At 33.4% G+C, this 18,691-nt stretch overlaps 4 protein-coding genes and 1 pseudogene across 4 annotated transcripts; 1 reads left to right on the top strand and 4 right to left on the bottom strand.

Annotated features, from left to right (window-relative positions):
* Positions 1–910: 910 nt before the first annotated feature.
* Positions 911–1,416, bottom strand: LOC130975936 (TMV resistance protein N-like). The gene is made up of 2 exons (XM_057900651.1): positions 1,351–1,416; positions 911–1,261 (listed from the first exon to the last, which is right to left on the bottom strand). Exons 1-2 carry the CDS (start codon positions 1,414–1,416, stop codon positions 911–913), a joined length of 417 nt encoding a protein of 138 aa, XP_057756634.1.
* A 695-nt stretch (positions 1,417–2,111) lies between these two features.
* Positions 2,112–10,929, bottom strand: LOC130973241 (toMV resistance protein Tm-2(GCR236)-like). Its single transcript, XM_057897684.1, has 2 exons — positions 10,839–10,929; positions 2,112–3,831 (listed from the first exon to the last, which is right to left on the bottom strand). The coding sequence occupies exon 2, from the start codon at positions 3,442–3,444 to the stop codon at positions 2,155–2,157; it is 1,290 nt and encodes a 429-aa protein (XP_057753667.1). The 5' UTR covers positions 3,445–3,831; positions 10,839–10,929; the 3' UTR covers positions 2,112–2,154.
* Positions 4,665–10,395, bottom strand: LOC130975935 (uncharacterized; annotated as a pseudogene).
* A 2,295-nt stretch (positions 10,930–13,224) lies between the features above and the next one.
* Positions 13,225–14,787, top strand: LOC130976211 (40S ribosomal protein S21-2). The gene is made up of 4 exons (XM_057901002.1): positions 13,225–13,377; positions 13,748–13,807; positions 13,915–14,047; positions 14,561–14,787. The coding sequence occupies exons 2-4, from the start codon at positions 13,758–13,760 to the stop codon at positions 14,621–14,623; spliced, it is 246 nt and encodes an 81-aa protein (XP_057756985.1). The 5' UTR covers positions 13,225–13,377; positions 13,748–13,757; the 3' UTR covers positions 14,624–14,787.
* A 398-nt stretch (positions 14,788–15,185) lies between these two features.
* On the bottom strand, positions 15,186–15,971 carry LOC130975934 (disease resistance protein RPV1-like). Its single transcript, XM_057900650.1, has one exon. It carries the CDS (start codon positions 15,969–15,971, stop codon positions 15,186–15,188), a length of 786 nt encoding a protein of 261 aa, XP_057756633.1.
* Between the last annotated feature and the right edge of the window lie 2,720 nt (positions 15,972–18,691).

Raw genomic sequence — 18,691 nt, 5'->3', positions numbered from 1 at the left:
TTCTCTTTTTTTATACTAATATATATACTACTATTAAACAAGAGAATGAAAGCAAACTAATTGAAGTGATTTTACATTGGAATTAACAAAGATCAAAACATAATAAAAAAATGTTGTCTCACTAACAGATAACTTAAATGAGCACTTATGGAAGTAGAATGTTTTAATATATATATATATATATATATATATATATATATATATATATATATATATATTAAATAGATTATTAATGCATTGAAAAACAAAAGTTTTCTTTTTATTCCCTTCTTAACTCATTATTAACTCATATCTCAGTAAACCTCAGTAAAATTGGGTTAAACCAAAATTTAGTCCCTTGAACATCAAAATAAGTAATTCTCTAAGAAGAATCGAGTACTAGGATAATAAACATCTTTCCAAAAGATTAAACTGATTTTGGGTTCACCAAAGTTCGAATTTTTGACCTTTCGGATCTAATGCTCTAATATCTTGTCATGATACCACTCATCCCAAAAACCTCAGCTGATGGAAAAAGGTAACACTAATGATTATATTTCTAATACTCCATAAATCTTCATTGTACACATTGTACAAGTATTCCATTGGCTCCTTATACTTTTCCTTAAATTTAAGATTAATTTACTTTTTTAATCTTATTAATTCACATTGTTCAAAAATACTGTTGGTTACCTATACTTTTCCCTCTAACAAATACTTTTAACTAAACGTTTAAAAAAAAAGATATAACATTTAGTTTTAATCTATTGATAAATATATTTATGTTATTTTTAAAAGAAATTAAACAAACTCGTATAAATTTAGGTAATTACAGGTATATCAAACAGTGATGATCATATACAATTGAAAATCAGAACTCAAAAGCATGTATAAACATTTAAAAAACTTTGTGTACAAAGTAAATAACTACTCAGGTTTTGTGATCACAGCGTTGACCATAAATCTTGCCTACTTGAGACAAAGCTGACTTCCATGCTTCCAACTTGTGGTTGTTTCTTCCTTTTACTTGATGAGCAGCCATGGCTGTTTCATACTTATTTTTCTGAAACTGCACATCTGATTTTGCCACACGGAAATAGACCGGTAACACCGGTCGCTTTGTTCCGTTGCCGGAACACTCCATGATCTTGACGAGTTCATCAAGACACCACTTGGAAGTTGGATACTCTTCACACAGTATAAGAATTGACATCCTTGATCTTTCAATTGCTTCAACAAGAGCACCTTCAAGTTCCTCGCCTATTCTGGCTTCTCGCTGTCTCTGAAAGTCTCGATTCTTTTGTTGACCAGAGCATGATAGAGTGCGTCTGTGAATTCGCGTCTTGTGTGGCCTCTGAAGCTCAGAAAAACATCATACTCGAAATACTCGAAATATGACAATGGTGTTGCATCATGATCTGATGATGAAGCTGCCATGGTAATTTGCGATAATGCTAGGCTTAATCGTAATTGGAATAATAATGACAAGAGTCAACAAAAGAAAGAGCAATGTATATAGAAACGGAGATTAGGTGATCAATGAAGTGATTAATTACAACCAAATAAACACGGAGCAAGTTCTTTGTAGTTGCTCATTCTAAATATTTTAATTGCAATTTGCACTTACATTATGTATAAAAAGTTAAAAACATACAATATTAATGGTTATGACTTATTACAAGCATTGCTTGCTTTATTCGTTCTTTATTTGCTATGGAGAAGCTGCTTAACTCTGGTGGATTGACTTGGAGAGTCCTCTAATAATTATATTAAATATTTTTTTTTCTTTTTAAACTTGGAATAAGTGATAAAGTAATGAAGTGTTTGGCAATAGCTAATTCCTTACATTATTTGTTGGAGTAATCGTTGAAATTTGTTTTCAACTAATTTTAAATTAAATTCTTTAGTCTTTAATATATTTTTATTATTTTTAAGATTTTCAAAATTTATTTACGTACAGATTAATCTTTTCAAAGTTTTTAGTCACTTTTTTAACACATTTTAATATAAGATAATTACGTTTCTAAATAATATTATTTTGAGACAAAATAAATACTTATATTTTTATGCTAAAATTTGTCGAAATTACAATACAATGCATTTCTCTTACATGATTATACATGTTAGAATGATTCACATTGGCAGAAGCATAAAACAGAACTTGCATGAAGAGGATTAAATAGCATACTTGTCTATGACATTGATGAGATCCAAATCAAGATCCAGTTTATAATCATCATCATCATCAAAATAAACATCATCCGTCATTTGATAAGAATCTTCACACTGTACATACTCCAGGTTACAACCCAAGGAACTCATTTGTTCAGGAAGGTTCTTCAACTCCAAGCCAGGGCACTTATGGAAGACCGCACGTCGAAGGCAAGGCATTGCACCATCTTCTAAGGTAAGACGTTCCACACTCACATGTATCATCATAAACACTTGAAGCCGCGGAAAGCTCCTATCACTACCACAATCAAGGATTTCCATACAATTTACATCTTCTAATTTTAAAACTTCAACTCTGGGAATTCGTCCCAAGATTTTCATGTCTATGGACTCCAAATTTTGAAATCCTGACAATGTAATCTTGATTAGATTTGAGGGAAATGTAATTTCATCTAATGCAACTCGTTGAAACCCTAGATTAGACTTAAGTTTCAGCTTACGTAGACTGTTTAGGCGATGCAGGCTCCTTAAGTTTTCCTCTACAGGCTCCGAAAATGAATATGGGTCTTCAATGATCACTAAACCAAGTGTTCTCAAATTGGGAAAGTAGCCATTGTCGAGTAAGGACTCTAGATGTGAATCGGCATACACATAACATAGGGTTTGGACATTCTGCATTTTATCTTTTACTCCTTGTTTTTCATCTACTAATAAATTCATGCATCGTTCACAATGAAGATGTCTCAGTTGCTTCCACCCCCCAATACTAAACTCCTTCACAAAATGTTGAGATATATGTAAAGTTTCTACACTCGGAAACTTGTTATATCCATCAAAATAGTCCATTCTCAAGTACCTGAGATGTTTCAACGTCTTCAAATACTCTTTCTCTGTTGCAGTAGCGATTACCCACCATTTTGTAAGATATAGCACATTAACTCGGGAATTTTTTGGAATATGATGTGACCACCCTCGTGCATCTCCATGAATGAGCAGCGAGCGAGTGCATGATTGATTACATGTTACTGAACATGCATAGGATCCTATGTTGTTGGGAAAGAAAAATCTACAAGCATTGTTGTTTCCATTATTGCTCTCTGAAATGCAGAGTTGCCGGATGAGATCATGGATCTGACATGTTTTCACGCCTTTGCCATCACTCCTTCTCTTTGCCACTTGTACCAAGTTACGATCCACTAGCTCCTTCAAGTATTGCTCACCAATATCTTCAGGTTCTGGTGGTGCTTCTTCTGATCTTCCAGTTTGAATTTGCTCTATGAACCCTTCTGCCATCCACAGATGGATTAAGTCTCTCACTCGAATCTCATCATCTTCAGGAAAGATTCCAAGATACAAGAAGCAGGGCTTTAATTTGTTGGGCAAATCATCATAGCTAAACTTCAAAATCCCTTTGAAAGAACACTGACATTTGAAAGAACACTTGCAGCTACAAAATGAGGCCTAATCTTGTTATACAACTCAGCAACAAATATGCTTATTTCATCACCATCTCCATGAATTCCCAACATGAAACATGTAGCATTAGAATCAATCTCTAGAAGTGATTTGGCCACTTCAAGTTCAGAATCAAATCCAAGTGGACGCCCAATATACATAGGCAAGGGAGGAAGTCTTTTTTTGACCTCTTGAACAATCTTGTCAATAGCCATGCCACTTGGTCTACAAACCACATACATACACATTTCTTGTATATTAATTTTTATTCTTTTATACAAATATATAAACGTGTTAAGAGACAAATTAATGGTAGCATAATGATTGAACTGATCTTAAAATGGAACAAACAAGGATCAAGACATAATGAAAAAAGGAAGAACAGAATACGTGGTCGATTGGTTTTTGTGCTATCATCTGAAATATTTGGCCGGAAATAAACGACAGGAAATTCAGGAATCAAAAAGCAAGGGTTGTAGAGGTTATCAACAAGACGATTAGGTGTGTGTTTGGATTCATGATTGGACAAACTGGAGTTTGAATGGAAGTGATTTTGTAGAATTGATTTTGTGTAGAAGTGAGTTTGTGCCAACATGATTTATGTTTGGCAATTTTTTCTAAAAGGTGGGCAGATTTTGATCCTTCTAGTTGTTAATGACAATGTCAAAGATGACTACAGATTAATTTTCTATTTTGATACTAGTAACTTTGTGCTTTCTAACTGTTCTACCTTATTGTGTTAAGTTTTTTGTTTCTAACTATTCTACCTTATTGCTAATAGAGGAATTAATATGAATAATATAAGTAAAATGTTTTAATATATATAATGCTTTTATTTACTAAATGGGTGAATGCATTAAAAAATAAAAATTTTTACCTTATTCTTTTGAGCAAAATATAAATAAGTGTCTAACTTTTTAATTTGAAGACACACAAATCTCTAATTAGTTGAAAATACAAAAATATTTTTCACTATCTAAAATGCAAGACATTTAAGTTTCTCCCTCCAAAATATATAAGGACAAATAAGTCTCTTGGAAGGACTTTAATATCTCGCTTTTTTAAAAAATGAGAGACGTTTTTGTATTTTCAATTAGTCGAAAATTTATTTATCTTCAAAATGAAAAATCAATGACCTATTTGTCATTTTTTTTGTGACTGAAATAAACTAAACAAAGAAAAACAAAACAAACAAAACAAGGAACTGCTTAAATAGAGGGACAGTCCCGTTTAAGACTACTCTTAAACTCCTCCCAAGGTGAAAGAAGCTCCACATGCGAAAGTTGTAACTTCATCGCCATCTTTGCCATAGTATCTACCACCGTGTTTGCATCTCTCATAATCAAACGAAAGTCAACACACCAATTCCAATGCATGATATCTCTTATTTTGAGCACCAATGGATCAATAAACCCCAAACCATCTTGAGTAACAAGATTAAATGCTTCCACACAATCTGTCTCACAGATAACATCTCGTTGATCCGCATCCCAAGCTAAGAGATATCCTCTCCAAATAGCAAACAATTCTCCTGGAAGAATACTATTACTCTCAATCATTCCCAAACACCCCCTTTACCAACTCCCATTACAATCTCTAATAACACAAGCAAAACCAACACGATCACCCGAACAAAAATAACTAGCATCACAATTAATCTTAAAAGTACCAATAGACGGGGGATTCCAAAAACCATTTAGAGTAGAGGGAAGAGACATACATTGTAATTCAAAAATATTCTTAAGTTTCTTTTCTGAAGTTAATGGCAGATAAATCACTTTTTTCGGAGGCCAAGTTTCATGAGGATTAAAGATGTCATTATTCCTTACTCGCCATATCCACCAAAATTCCGAAAAAAATTTGAACGGATGCTCTCTGCTATGATACAAGAACCAGTTCTTCAAATCCAAAGGATGACAAGAAATATCCAACCTATGCCAGACAAGCTGAGCTTTTGGACAATCCCGAATACAATGTAAAACCGATTCCTGACTAGAAAGACATCTTGGACACCTATCCGATGACGACATCCCTCTTCTAAAGCGAAAACTTGCAGTAGGAAGAGCCTCCTTAAGACATAACTAAGCCAAAAACTTATGCTTTTCTGGAACAAGCTGACGCCAAAGCCAAAGCCAATTCTCCCGCTCCTCCCAACCAAACAGCTGCTTACACAACCACAAGTAACCATTGCGTGAGTCATAGACTTTGGCAGCAGACCCACACTAATACCAACCCACTTCCGAACCTGCTTGTTCTTCTGGATTATAAGAGAGAATATTACCTTTCAGATTTTGAGATAAAGGAGAATAAAGAGTATCCAAATGCCACCTACCAACCGACCAAATATCCTGTATCCGGAGATTCGAATCAGAAATGTGAACATAATCCATCTCATTAGATAACTGTCCTTCTCTCCTCCAGCTAGAAAACCAAAAATTCTGGTTCAAATCTCCAATACACCAAGTAAACCCATCCTTCAACACTTCCCAAGCCTTGCAAAGACACCTCCAAATGGGAGAGTCCTTGGTCTTAGGATAACTAAAACAGTTATATAGAGATGATCGGTATTTGGCATCCAACAATTGGACCCATAGCTTACTTGGCTGCTGGAAAAAAGTCCAAACTAGCTTCCCAAGAAGAGCAATATTTACATAATAAGGATCTCTAATCCCCAAACTTCCATATTTTTTTGGAGTAACCAGTACCTTCCAACTAACAAGATTCAATCCGTTTCCATCAACTTGTCCTTTCCAAAGAAAATTCTTCATCATAGACTCCAATTTAATAATGATTCCTTTGGAAAAAATAGAGACCTGCATCTGATACGTGGGAATAGCGACTGCAACAGAATTAACCAAGCAGAGTCTACCAGCCCGATTGAGTAAACTCACTTTCCAGCTTGCTAGCCTACTTCGAATCTTATCCAGGACACCATTGAAAGCTAAACGAGTCACTCTAGAATGGCTAAGGGTAACTCCAAGACATTTGCCCAAGTCTTGGACAAATCTGATAGAGGATACCCCAGTGAAAATCTCTTACCTTGTTGCAGAGACGTTCTTGGAGCAAAGCGCTTTAGACTTCTCCACATTAATCTTCATCCCAGATGCTTTGCAAAAAGTCTCTAAAACCAACATCATATTTTGCACTTGTCTCTTTGTAGCTTTACATAATAGAAGCAAGTCACCCGCAAACATTAAGTGGAATATTCTTGGTCCCCCTCTAGAAATAGCAACCGGCTCCCACAAGCCCAAATTAACCTGATGACTAATAAAGCATGCCAGTCGCTCGATACACAACACAAAAAGATAGGGTGACATAAGGTCTCATTGTCTAAGACCTCGACTAGGAGTAAAGCCATTCAGACGATTCCCATTCCAAAGAATAGATAAAGAAGAAGTAGTGACACAATTCATAACCAAATTAATTGTAGGAAAGGAAAACCAAAGCTCTTAAGGGTATGAGCTAAAAACCGTAAGTCAACTCTGTCATAAGCTTTCTCCAGGTCAATCTTAAAGGCCAGTGTGCCTTTCCTTGATTTAGTCTTCTTTATAAAGTGGAGGACTTCTTGAGCAATAATGATGTTGTCAGGAGTTCCTCGTCCCGGAATAAATCCTCTTTGAAGCGGGCCAACAATCTCCGCAAGATGAGGACGAAGCCTATTAACAAGGACCTTCGTGATGATCTTGTAAATTACATTGCAGAGACTAATTGGCCTGAAATCTTTCATAGATACCGGCGATTCAACCTTTGGAATAAGAACCAGTAAAGTCTCCAACATTCTCGGATCAAGAGTAAAACCGGAGAATGCCTGCTTAACCATCTTCCAAATATCAAGACCAATGATCTCCCAATATTATTTGAAGAAGAAAGTTTGAAACCCATCAGGACCCGGAGCTTTAAAAGAGTTCATGTGAAAAACAGCTGTTCTGACTTCCTCCATAGTAACTGGTGCCGTAAGATTATTGCAAGCTTCCTCATTCAGAGAAGGAAGAGGCACATCACCAAGGCAACCCAAATCAACATCATCCAAATGACAGAATAAGCTTTTATAGAAAGACTCTGCTTCTTGACTTAGAATCTCTGGATCAGTTTTCCACACTCCATCCTTGAGAAAAAGGCCATGAATCTTATTATTCTTCCTTCGCGCAAGAGTTTGAATATGAAAGAATCTTGTATTCCTATCCCCAAACCTTACCCACTGCTCTCTAGACTTTTGGAACCATAGGAACTCTTCTTGCACTAAAGTATTATTATAATCATCAAGCAACTGTTGCTCTTTCTAACGCAAATAAATAATATCCACCACTTCCAAACGCTTTTGTAAATAATTAATCGGCTGCTCTAATTCACATTTCTTAACAAAAATGTTACCAAATACCTTTGAGTTAAACTCTAGTGAATTCTTCTGTACTTCCGAAAGCTTGCCATGAATCCCTCTATTACCAGACCACCATGACTGATTCACAATATCCCTATACCCAGGATGAGTAGCCCAAGCAGCAACAAATCGGAAAGGTCGATTCCCTTTAGGCTGAGGACGACCTTTACAATGCACCAGAATATGGCAATGATAAGATTGAAGCCTATTTAAAACTTCTGCATAAGCCTCTGGAAAGATAGATAACTAACTACTATTTATACAGACTCGATCAAGCTTTTTTGCCACGTCAACATAATTTTTCACCTTTCTGTACCAAGAAAACCGCCTCCCAATAGTCTTCAGATCAAACAAACCAGTATCCCCTAATGAAGTAGCAAATATGTCTGCTTTTTGGTGAGAAAATTGACAACCCTTAGATTCATGAGAAAATTTGACTTCATTAAAATCATCAAGAACAATTCAAGGTCCTTGAAAAACCATGGATTGTGCAACAAGATAATCCCAAAGGAGAACTCTTTTATTAAATTGAGGACTGCCATAAATACCACTACACCTCCAAACTAAATTATCAAATTGAACCTCAACAGTAACACCCTGATCAAAAACATCAATGAACTTATAACAAATACCCTTCATAGAGGATAGAAACCAAATACCTCCCTTATGCCCCTCTGCTTCTACTATACCAACAAAGTGATACCCCAACCTTTCCCAAAATAATTTTAAATGCTGAAAAGGAGAGTGAGTTTCAACCACAATAAAGAAAACAGGTCTAAATTTTCTAACAAGTTCCTTACAATGCACCTGGGCTAACTTATTAGAAGCACCCCTAATATTCCAAACAATCATATTTAAACTATCCATAAATAACAGGGACAGAATAAAAAAGAACATAAACTCTAAACAGAATCACCAACCTCAATAGGTGGTTTGTCCTGCGGTACTGACACACTCTGATCCTCAATAATTGCCACCTTTGGAACCCCTAACACTGCACCTGTCATGTTTCCATCTACTAAGGTTTCCTCCGTTGTGCCACCATTTTTATCAACTGGCGAGCTCTGCAGGGAGGAAGGCCGAGGACGCTTACGTAGAGAAATTCTACTACGTGCAGGAGTTCTGCGCGATGGAGATGGTGCAATTTCATGTTTTTCTCGCTTCCCCATCCTAATGCCAATTGATTTGCCTTCATCACCATGCAAATTGGGCCTTGGAACCCTTCTCGAACCATACTTTTACTGCTTTCCATCTTGGTCCTTCAAACCTGATGACTGGCCCATTGTGAATTTTTTCTTACGCAGCACTTGTTGCCAGCCTTCTCCATCATCCATGCATGCCTCATTAACATGACCATCAGGCACGTGAGGAGCCAATAATTCCGTAACCACATCCTTCCCTTTAATAACTCCTAAATTCTCACCCAAATCACGAGCTTCTGATTCAGCCTCTTTATGAATCTCATGATTGTTGTGGCGCTAATGTCGGGGCTTCATTATTTTTTCCATCACCAAAAGAATTTGCGTTTCCTTCCAAGGACTCCTTCTCCATGCACAACGATTTATCATGCCCATACCGTGCACAAGTAGCACAAATCAACGGTAAACTCTCGTACTCCACTTCATGAGTCACACCCTCCACTATAATATGTTTGATTACAGGCAACCAAGATTAATTTGAACACAAGCTCGAGCATATTTTCCTCTTTCTGCAAGTTTAGTGGCCAAATCTACTTTCACTGGAACCCCTATTGCAGAAACAATTCGCAGCATTGCTTGTTCCTGGTAGCACCAAATTAGAAGTCCCGAGACTCGAATCCATACCAGCGTTGATCCAAAGGATTTTTCGTATGGCCTAAAATTCACATCCCATGACTTTATTGCAACATAGTTACCGTCTATCAACCACGGGCCACCAAGAATGACTTTCTCACGATTCGCAGCAATATCAAATTTAACAAAAAAATATCCAAACCCCACATCCAACAAATCAAACCCTCCCTTGATGCGTCATACTATCTGAAGCTTATGCATGAGAGTCGTGTAGCCATAATGCTTATCCAACACCTTGATCACGATAGCTTCCTTATAAGGTTCAGCTAAATAGCTCTTTGCTTTCTTGGTAAAATTGACACTTGGTGGACGAGAATCACCCTGCTTATTTGTCACCGTCGCGATATCATCCCCAGATAAAGACCCTATTAATGCAAAGGCTTTAAACTTTTCTGCACCAATGACTTTATCTCTAAAAGAGACTTTAGATGACTTTTCTGACCCCTCTCGAGAAGAAGCCTCCTTAACATCGGATGCACACCCATCCACGCTCTCCCCCTTATCTCTTCCGATGGCATGACCATCTTCCTTACCGTGTTTCACCCTCAACCGCTCGCCCCCGCTCTCTCCTTCTCGCATTCTCTGCTAGGGTTTTTTTCGAAAATCAGAAGTTTTATATTATTTTATTTTATGACATATTTGTCATTTAATATCCTTTAGATATTTATCAACTGATTTCACAAAAAAAAAAACTCCGAATTTGGCTCACTTCTTTAATTATATTTAATATTTTATTTTTTGTATTTGCTTCATTGCAATATTACAAATTAGCTTTTGGATATAGTTAATTTTATTTTATTATAATTAAATTTTATAAATATTTATATTACTATTATTAAAAGAAGTAAACTCATACTAAGTTAGGTGAAATCTTGTGTTTGATTCTACTATATCAAATGATGATCATATAATAAATTTGACAATATATCAGACGCAATTGAAAATATCAGTCAGCTAAAGCATGTAAAAATATTTGAATAGCTTTCTGTACAGAGTAAAGTAAGTAACTAGTGAGTACTCACGTTTTGTGATCACAGCGTTGACCATAAATCTTGCCTACTTGAGACAAAGCTGACTTCCAAGCTTCCAACTTGTGGTTGTTTCTTCCTTTTACTTGATGAGCAGCCATGGCTGTTTCATACTTATTTTTCTGAAACTGCACATCTGATTTTGCCACGCGGAAATAGACCGGTAACACCGGTCGCCTTGTTCCGTTGCCGGAACACTCCATGATCTTGACGAGTTCATCAAGGCACCACTTGGAAGTTGGATACTCATCACAGAGTATAAGAATTGACATCCTTGATCTTTCAATTGCTTCAACAAGAGCACCTTCCAGTTCCTCGCCTATTCTGAGCTCCTCGCTATCTCTGAAGGTCTCGATTCTGTTGTTGATCAAAGCATGATAGAGCGTGTCTGTGAATCCGAATCTTGTGTAACCTCTAAAGCTCAGAAAAACATCATACTTGAAATATGACAACGGTGTTGAATCGTGATCTGATGAATCTGCCATGGTAACAGTCTTAATGCTAGGCTTAATGGTAATTGGAATAATAATCACAAGAGTTAAAACAAAGAGTAATGTGTATAAAAATGGAGATTACGTAATCGAGTCATTACGACCAAATAAACGGAGAGCAACTTTCTTTGTAGTTGCTCATTCTAAATATTATAATTTAATTGCAATTTGCACTTACATTATGTATAATTAAAAGCACACAATATTATTAATGCTTATGACTCATGACTATTGCGCTTACATTCTTTCTTTGTGCATGTTGGAGAGTCCTCAAATAATTATATCAAAGGTTCAGTTTTTTTACTTGGAATGAATAAGTAATGAAGGTATAATTACTTGTTAGGCGATAACTAATTCCTCATACATACATTATTTTTTGAAATTTTAAAATTGTTCTCCTTTAAATTTTAAATTTTAACTCTAATAACTTTTATTATTTTAAAAATTCTCAAAAATTACTTCAATGAGACAATAATTTTTTCATAGTTCTTAATAAAATTTTTAATATGTACGATAGAGGAATAGATTCTTAACAAATTTTAACATAAAATTATTAGATCTTAAAGAAATATTATTTACAGACAATAAATATGCTCTCAAAAAAAAATTACTACAAAATTTTTGAAGGTTGTTGGTTGAAAATGAGACAGAGTTGAGGGCTTAATTGAGAATATTATACAGCCTTCGAGATATATGACACCATAATTCTCTTTTCATAATTTCCAAAAAAATAATAAAAATAAAAATATATTATCTTTAATTTCTTCTTCTCTTAGTTCTTATGTTACTTATTATTGTGTTGAGTTTGAAAATGTAAAATAAAAATATAAAGTAAAATGACAAAATTATTTATAATAAAATTTAAAAAAAAATAAAGTAGGACTCAAAAATTGATTTGATGTATAAAGATATTGTTAAAAAGAAGAAGAAAAAAATAGAAAAATGATTCAATTAATGTAAAAATATGTCTTTAAAAATAAATAAATAAATAATTTAAGAATATATTTTTTTAATAAAAAAATTTGATCCTTTTTTTTAATATTTTATTAATTATTATTTTTTAATAATTTTGATAAAAATAAATCTCTTTTAATAGTTAAATCACCTTAGTGTTCCTTTAGAATAATTTTCTCTTTTTTTATCCTTAAATATTAATATACTATTAAATAGGCGATCACTTTTGCCAATAAATTATAAAATAAAGTAAAATAACTATATAAATTTTAAAATTATAATAGATTCTTTAAAATATTTTAAATGAATGCATTTAAATTAAACTCTTTTATTAATATCAAAGAATTAACAACAAAATATATAAATATATAAATAAAAATCAACGATATCTTGATTAAAAATCACAGAAGACAACAAAATAAATATAACCTTACGAATTCACTATTTGTAAATATAAGAGCTTATTTATATGCTATTACATTATTAAATTGTTTAAGGTGGAAACTCAAGTGCATACGAAGTTAATAGTTGAGAGTTATTAGATGAAAATTTAGTCAAATTAGTCAAATCATCTAATGGCTTTCAGTTATCAACTTTACGTAAAGTTAACTGCACCTGATTTTTCACTATTGCTTTTTATTAAAAGAGATTTTTTATTTTTAATATATTTGATAAATTTTTAATAATAAAAATAAAAATATTTAAATATAAAAATTTTAAAAATCTATAATTTATATCTTTTATAAAAAAATTAATTTTATGTAATTTTTTTAATATAATAAATTAATAAAAATTATTTTTATATTATTATACTAAAAAATAATTGATAAATAAAATATTTTTTTTGGTAATTTTTTAAAAAAATTATTCAAATATAAAATTATTGGAAGCATGAGTAGCCCAAGCCCAACTGGCCAACGGGCCAATCCATTGCCCATACAGAAAACCCTAGAGAGTATATATATGACATTCATAACTTGCCAAACCCATTGCCGAGACAGAGAACCCTAGAGACTTTCTTATCTGCCTCTGCGCCTGCCTCCTCCCTCCAAACCGTGACTCGTCGGCGACGCACGCTTCTCTGTTCTGTGAGTTCTCTTCTATTTTCTGCTTGTTATATCTGTCTTTGTCACTGTCATGCTGTAAATTATTATCTGCTTGGCACTCTCTTCTTAGTAGATTTGTATATGCTTCTGTGATTATGTAAATGATCGATGTTATTATTGGTCCTATTCTTTTTATTTATGTTTGCGTTTATGTTTCTGTTTTAATTTTTATTGATGTTTTTTCAATTTGTTTTTGTAATGTCAATCCACACATGCATTTACCAAATTATTGATGTTATTCTCTTAGTTTTCTGAAAAGTATAACTTAGTGTTGATACTCTCTTGTTGCAATTTGAATTTAGGTTTTTTTTTGTGTTGATCTCTAAGAAAGAGTGTTTTATTTTGCCAACAGAGAAAGAAAGATGCAGAACGAGGAGGGACAGATCACTGAGCTCTACATTCCTAGGAAGTGGTAAACACACCTTTCTTCTTTCGCTCACTGATTTTTCTTTAAGAAAGTATAATATGTATTTGAAATTTTGCACCTTTATACTGATTTCTGTTAGTGTTATGGTGTAGCTCTGCAACAAACAGGTTGATAACTGCAAAGGACCATGCGTCAGTTCAGATCAACATTGGTCACTTGGATGAGAGTGGTCTCTACAATAACACCTTCTCCACATTTGCCCTCTGCGGCTTCATTCGTGCTCAGGTATTTTCTTATTATTATGTATTCATGTTGTATGCATATCCATATGAAAGTTTCAATTTTAGTTGATTTAGGTTTATTTATTTTGGATCGTATGGACCATTGGAACCCGTCTACTTAGTATTTATTGCTTTTCTATTATGGGAGTTGAAGCATTTTGAATTGAATATGTCTTTCTTTTTTTGTTATACAATGAGCTAAAGATAATAGTAACATGATTTAACTATGACACGGGTTGATGTTTCTTAATCACTGAATCTTATTGACTACTTGTGTGCCGCCTTTATATGTTTGTGGATTTAGAATGGTGAACTTATTGGGTTAACTGAAATTAATTTTCAATTACATTGTGTCTTGTATTAAATAGACATTGTCTACTGCCATTGCATGATCTTTTAAGAATTAGTATCAAATTGAACTTTTTAACTGGATATCCTTTTTTGGTCTTATATATCATTCATTCTTTGCATTTAGGAATTTTGTTTCATACTTAATGCTATCATATGTTGGTTCCAGGGTGATGCCGACAGTGCACTAGACCGCTTGTGGCAGAAGAAGAAAGCCGAGAAGCAGCAGTAGAGATGTTCAATGATAGTATTTTTTTTATGGACCAAGTTCTTGCTAGAGATGTTGAGTATTACTATCTTTATATTGTAGAACTTCTAATTTTTCTCTGGTACCCTAAACAAAGGTGTTGCTTTTGAATTATTTTCATCAGTGCATTTGAATTATTTTTATTATCATCTACTGTCATGCATAAACTTCTGTTTCTTTAGAACTGGCGTTATTGTCAATCTATGATGAATGTTTATATTTCAATAGTTGAAAATGGCTGTGCTAGTTTCGGTTGTTTTCTCTTCGTCTATCAATCCTTGATATTTGAATCTTAAGAGGGATGCAAATTAATCGAATTGCCAAGTTTTTGGTGTTACAGAGAAAACATTCTTCATTACAATTTAAATTGCAATTAATCAATTGATTTACAAAATAAAAATCACATAACAAAATTTGAACGTCAAAAGGTAACGTGATTTGATCCAATAGTTGGAGTCAAATATATGTCAGTGGGTGAGCCATCATAGTCACCTATATGTGTGGCCATACTAGAAGTGCCCTTCTGACATTCCTCTATAAAACCTCTTCATTTTCGGGTATAGCTGTGGATGGCATCAAAGAACGATGAAGGCTTGAGAAAACATCTTTTCTCTATAATCTTTGGAAACAGTTGCCAATGCACCGTGAATATTTCACTGACAATTGAAACAACATTGCTCCTCATTGAATTTTCTTCTCTCAGTTGATTAATCACATCGATGAAATCTTTCACTACATTCCTTTCCTTTACAATCCTATTTCTGCCACTGAATTCACCTTCACCAAAGCAATGTGTCTTAAGCTCAACACCATCCATCACAGGATGATTCTGAAAGAGATCTTTGTTTTCTGTTGTTATGATGATCCTACTACCAAGACCAAACCAATGACCTATTCCCATTCCCACTAGAAACTCCAAATGCTTGTCACTATTAACCCCTTCCAGAACCAGAAGCACTCTCTTATGTTGCAACTCCTGCATGGTTTCCACACCCATATCAGAAAGAAGATCCTTGTGGAGATTTTCCAAGCCATTAGCGGTGTTTTTCCTTAACTGTTTAATAACATCAACAAGAAAACTTGCCGCTCTGAACTTGTATTTGATCTTATAGTATAGCTCAAATGCAAATGTTGTTATGTAACTTTTGCCTATTTTAGGATCTTCATAAATTCCCACCATACGAACAGTATCACAAGATTCAAGGTTCAAAAGTGGTTCGACCGCTTCAAATTCAGAATCAAATTTATCCAATAGTTGTTTGATCTTTCGATGCTTTGCAAAGACTTGTTCAGCAATCTCACCAATGACCTCAGTTTCATACCTACAAATCATAAATGTACACAAGCTAATAAAATAGCAAAACTTATCATCAATCATTGAAATTTTATAGTTACCCTAACGCTTAACATAAAGAAACAAACAAACAATAGAGAATTGATATATGCATTATTTTTTTTATATCTTCTATTATATAAAAGATAAATTTTTGAATTTTATCCCACCTTATATCAATTATTTTTAATAAAAAGTAATAAAAAATAAAAATATATATATAAAAATTCAATCATTTTAAGTATACACCAAAATTTATTATTAAAATTAGTCATTAGTATAAAATATGTTACATTATAAAATACACATTGAAAAATAAATTTAACAATATATGTAAATACATATATATGGTGACTAATTTTAATATACACATAACATTGATAAAAATTATGCATATAAGTGGATTAGTAACATGATTCATGCTTTATAACTCCTAATTTAGCCCATCCCAAAATATTTGAATGTCATTTTTCACTTTAGATAATTCGATATAAGATATGATTTGATCCAATAGATTGGAGTTATTTTTAGATGGTTTATGGTTGTGGCAAATGAGTGTATGTTATGCTGGGATTTAATCGAGTCTGAGCTTATGTTCAGCTCTTTTTTGTTTTGGTATTCTTATGTTCAGCTCTTTATATGAGAAATAAGAAATAAGATTCTGTATCAAGCCTTTTTTATTTTAGGTCAGGGACCCAGGCCAAAACTGGCCCAGACCCAAAGCATAAGAACCAAGACCACAACCCGACCCGAATTTCAAGCTGATTTAGTTCTTGCGTATCTGCAGTGGTTTGGATCCGAATTATGGAGGTTGTAGATTGGATTCTACTGATTTTAGTCGTTTAATAGTTTTGATTTTTGACAAATTGAAATTACAAAGTTTGAATATTTGTTGAACTAAATAAATAACAATGTTACATTGACATCACCAATTAGCCACCATATAGATATATGTATTTGGTAGGGGTGTGCATCGGCCGGGTGAAACCGGGTTTGATGTGATCCAAATTCGGCCCGAAATATATACCGGACCTATTTGTTAGACTCGAACTCGACACTAGACCCGATGAAACATATACACTTTCGGGCCACGATTATACTGGGTAAAAACCGGATGAAAATCGGGCCGTTAACATTATATTACCTTGATACCTTCTTGTAAGTTAGCATGTAAAAATATCCAAATTTTCAATACTCCAACTATTATTTGACATGATAAAATTCACTTAGAAAAATATAATAAAAACCAATTTTTCTCTAAAATTAAAGCATAACCATAATTAGTACTAATATTGTCTAATAACACTAAATATTTACATCAATACAAATAACACAAGATTATGCATTAGTCTAAAGTCTTATGCATTTTAAATATAAAACATTAACTTATAGTCTTATATATAATGACTAGTAATACAAAATATTAAGGTTTACAATACTTAAATTTCACATAATAATAGCCATCATCCATCACTAATAACACAAAATATTAATTGTGTATAATGAGCGGATCACCGGGCTAATTTCGGGTGACCCGAGCTATGGTCTGACCCGACCCGAAATAATGACCGGGTCTATTTTTGAGACCCATACCCGGCCCTAGACCTGATGAAATCACACCAAATTAGTTCCAAAAGTGTTCGAGACCGGGCCGGGCCGGTCGAGCCATGCATACCCCTAGTATTTGGTGTTTGGGAAAAGATTTGATTATATCTTATTATTATACTATAACAAATTTAATTATTCTGGTGATGATTTCTCAAATAAGTAGAAATTAAAGAAAAACAACTAATCGGTTGGGTTATCATCACTATATACACATATATTGGAGGAAATCTACATACACACTAATAGAGAAAAACACCAAGATAGCAGGACCACATAACACTACAAACTAAAGCATACTACGAGTACTGCTTTGATTTAATTTAGAGAGATATATCCATTATTAATTTCCATGGTAGTGTATATATTTTTATGTAGGTGTGTTTGATTAATGAAGGACTACAGTATCAAGATATTTCTGGTCAAATACAGTACATTATTTTTGTATAATACATATTTATAGTTCATAGAAAAAAAAAGACAATGATCGTTTTCTTTATCTTTATCAGATTTTGGTGTGAGCTAACTCGCAATCTGTGAACTTTTTGGTTATATTCATATCTGATCTTTTGTTAACTATATCAGGTTTTGCCGGTATAAACTAGTGTGATGGCTTACATTTAATAACAATATTCCGAGGAGCTTGCCATGTCATTGTCCTAATACAGAGCAATAAGTTTTTTTGGGGTCAAGAAAAACTGATATATATCAAAGTAGACATATGGTGGAGTAATTCTGAATCTTAGCCATGCTCGATGATTTAGGGTTTGTTTGGGTGAACTTTTAAGAAAAGATCTTTTTTTGAGTTATCTTTTTTTAAAAGATCTTATAGAGAAGTAAAAGTAATTTTATGTTTGAATATCTCATGTAAAAAGATCTTTTTATTTATCAATTATGTTTGGATATAACAGTATAAAAGTACTTTTTTGTTTATTTATTACACGAAAAACATCTTTTTTTAAAGAAAAAAAAATCTTTTAAAAAAAGATGTAAATTACAGCTTCTTAAAAAAGATATTTTTTTATTTTACTAGTACTTTTACTTTTACTACTAGAAATTTGCCAAATACATTAAAAAATAAAAAAAATATTTTTTCATTGAAAAAATATATTTTT

The sequence above is a fragment of the Arachis stenosperma genome, chromosome 4 (assembly GCF_014773155.1).
Source record: "Arachis stenosperma cultivar V10309 chromosome 4, arast.V10309.gnm1.PFL2, whole genome shotgun sequence".
Lineage (NCBI taxonomy): Eukaryota > Viridiplantae > Streptophyta > Magnoliopsida > Fabales > Fabaceae > Arachis > Arachis stenosperma.
Note: the sequence above shows the minus strand (reverse complement) of the source record. Positions and strands in the feature narration are given on the sequence as shown.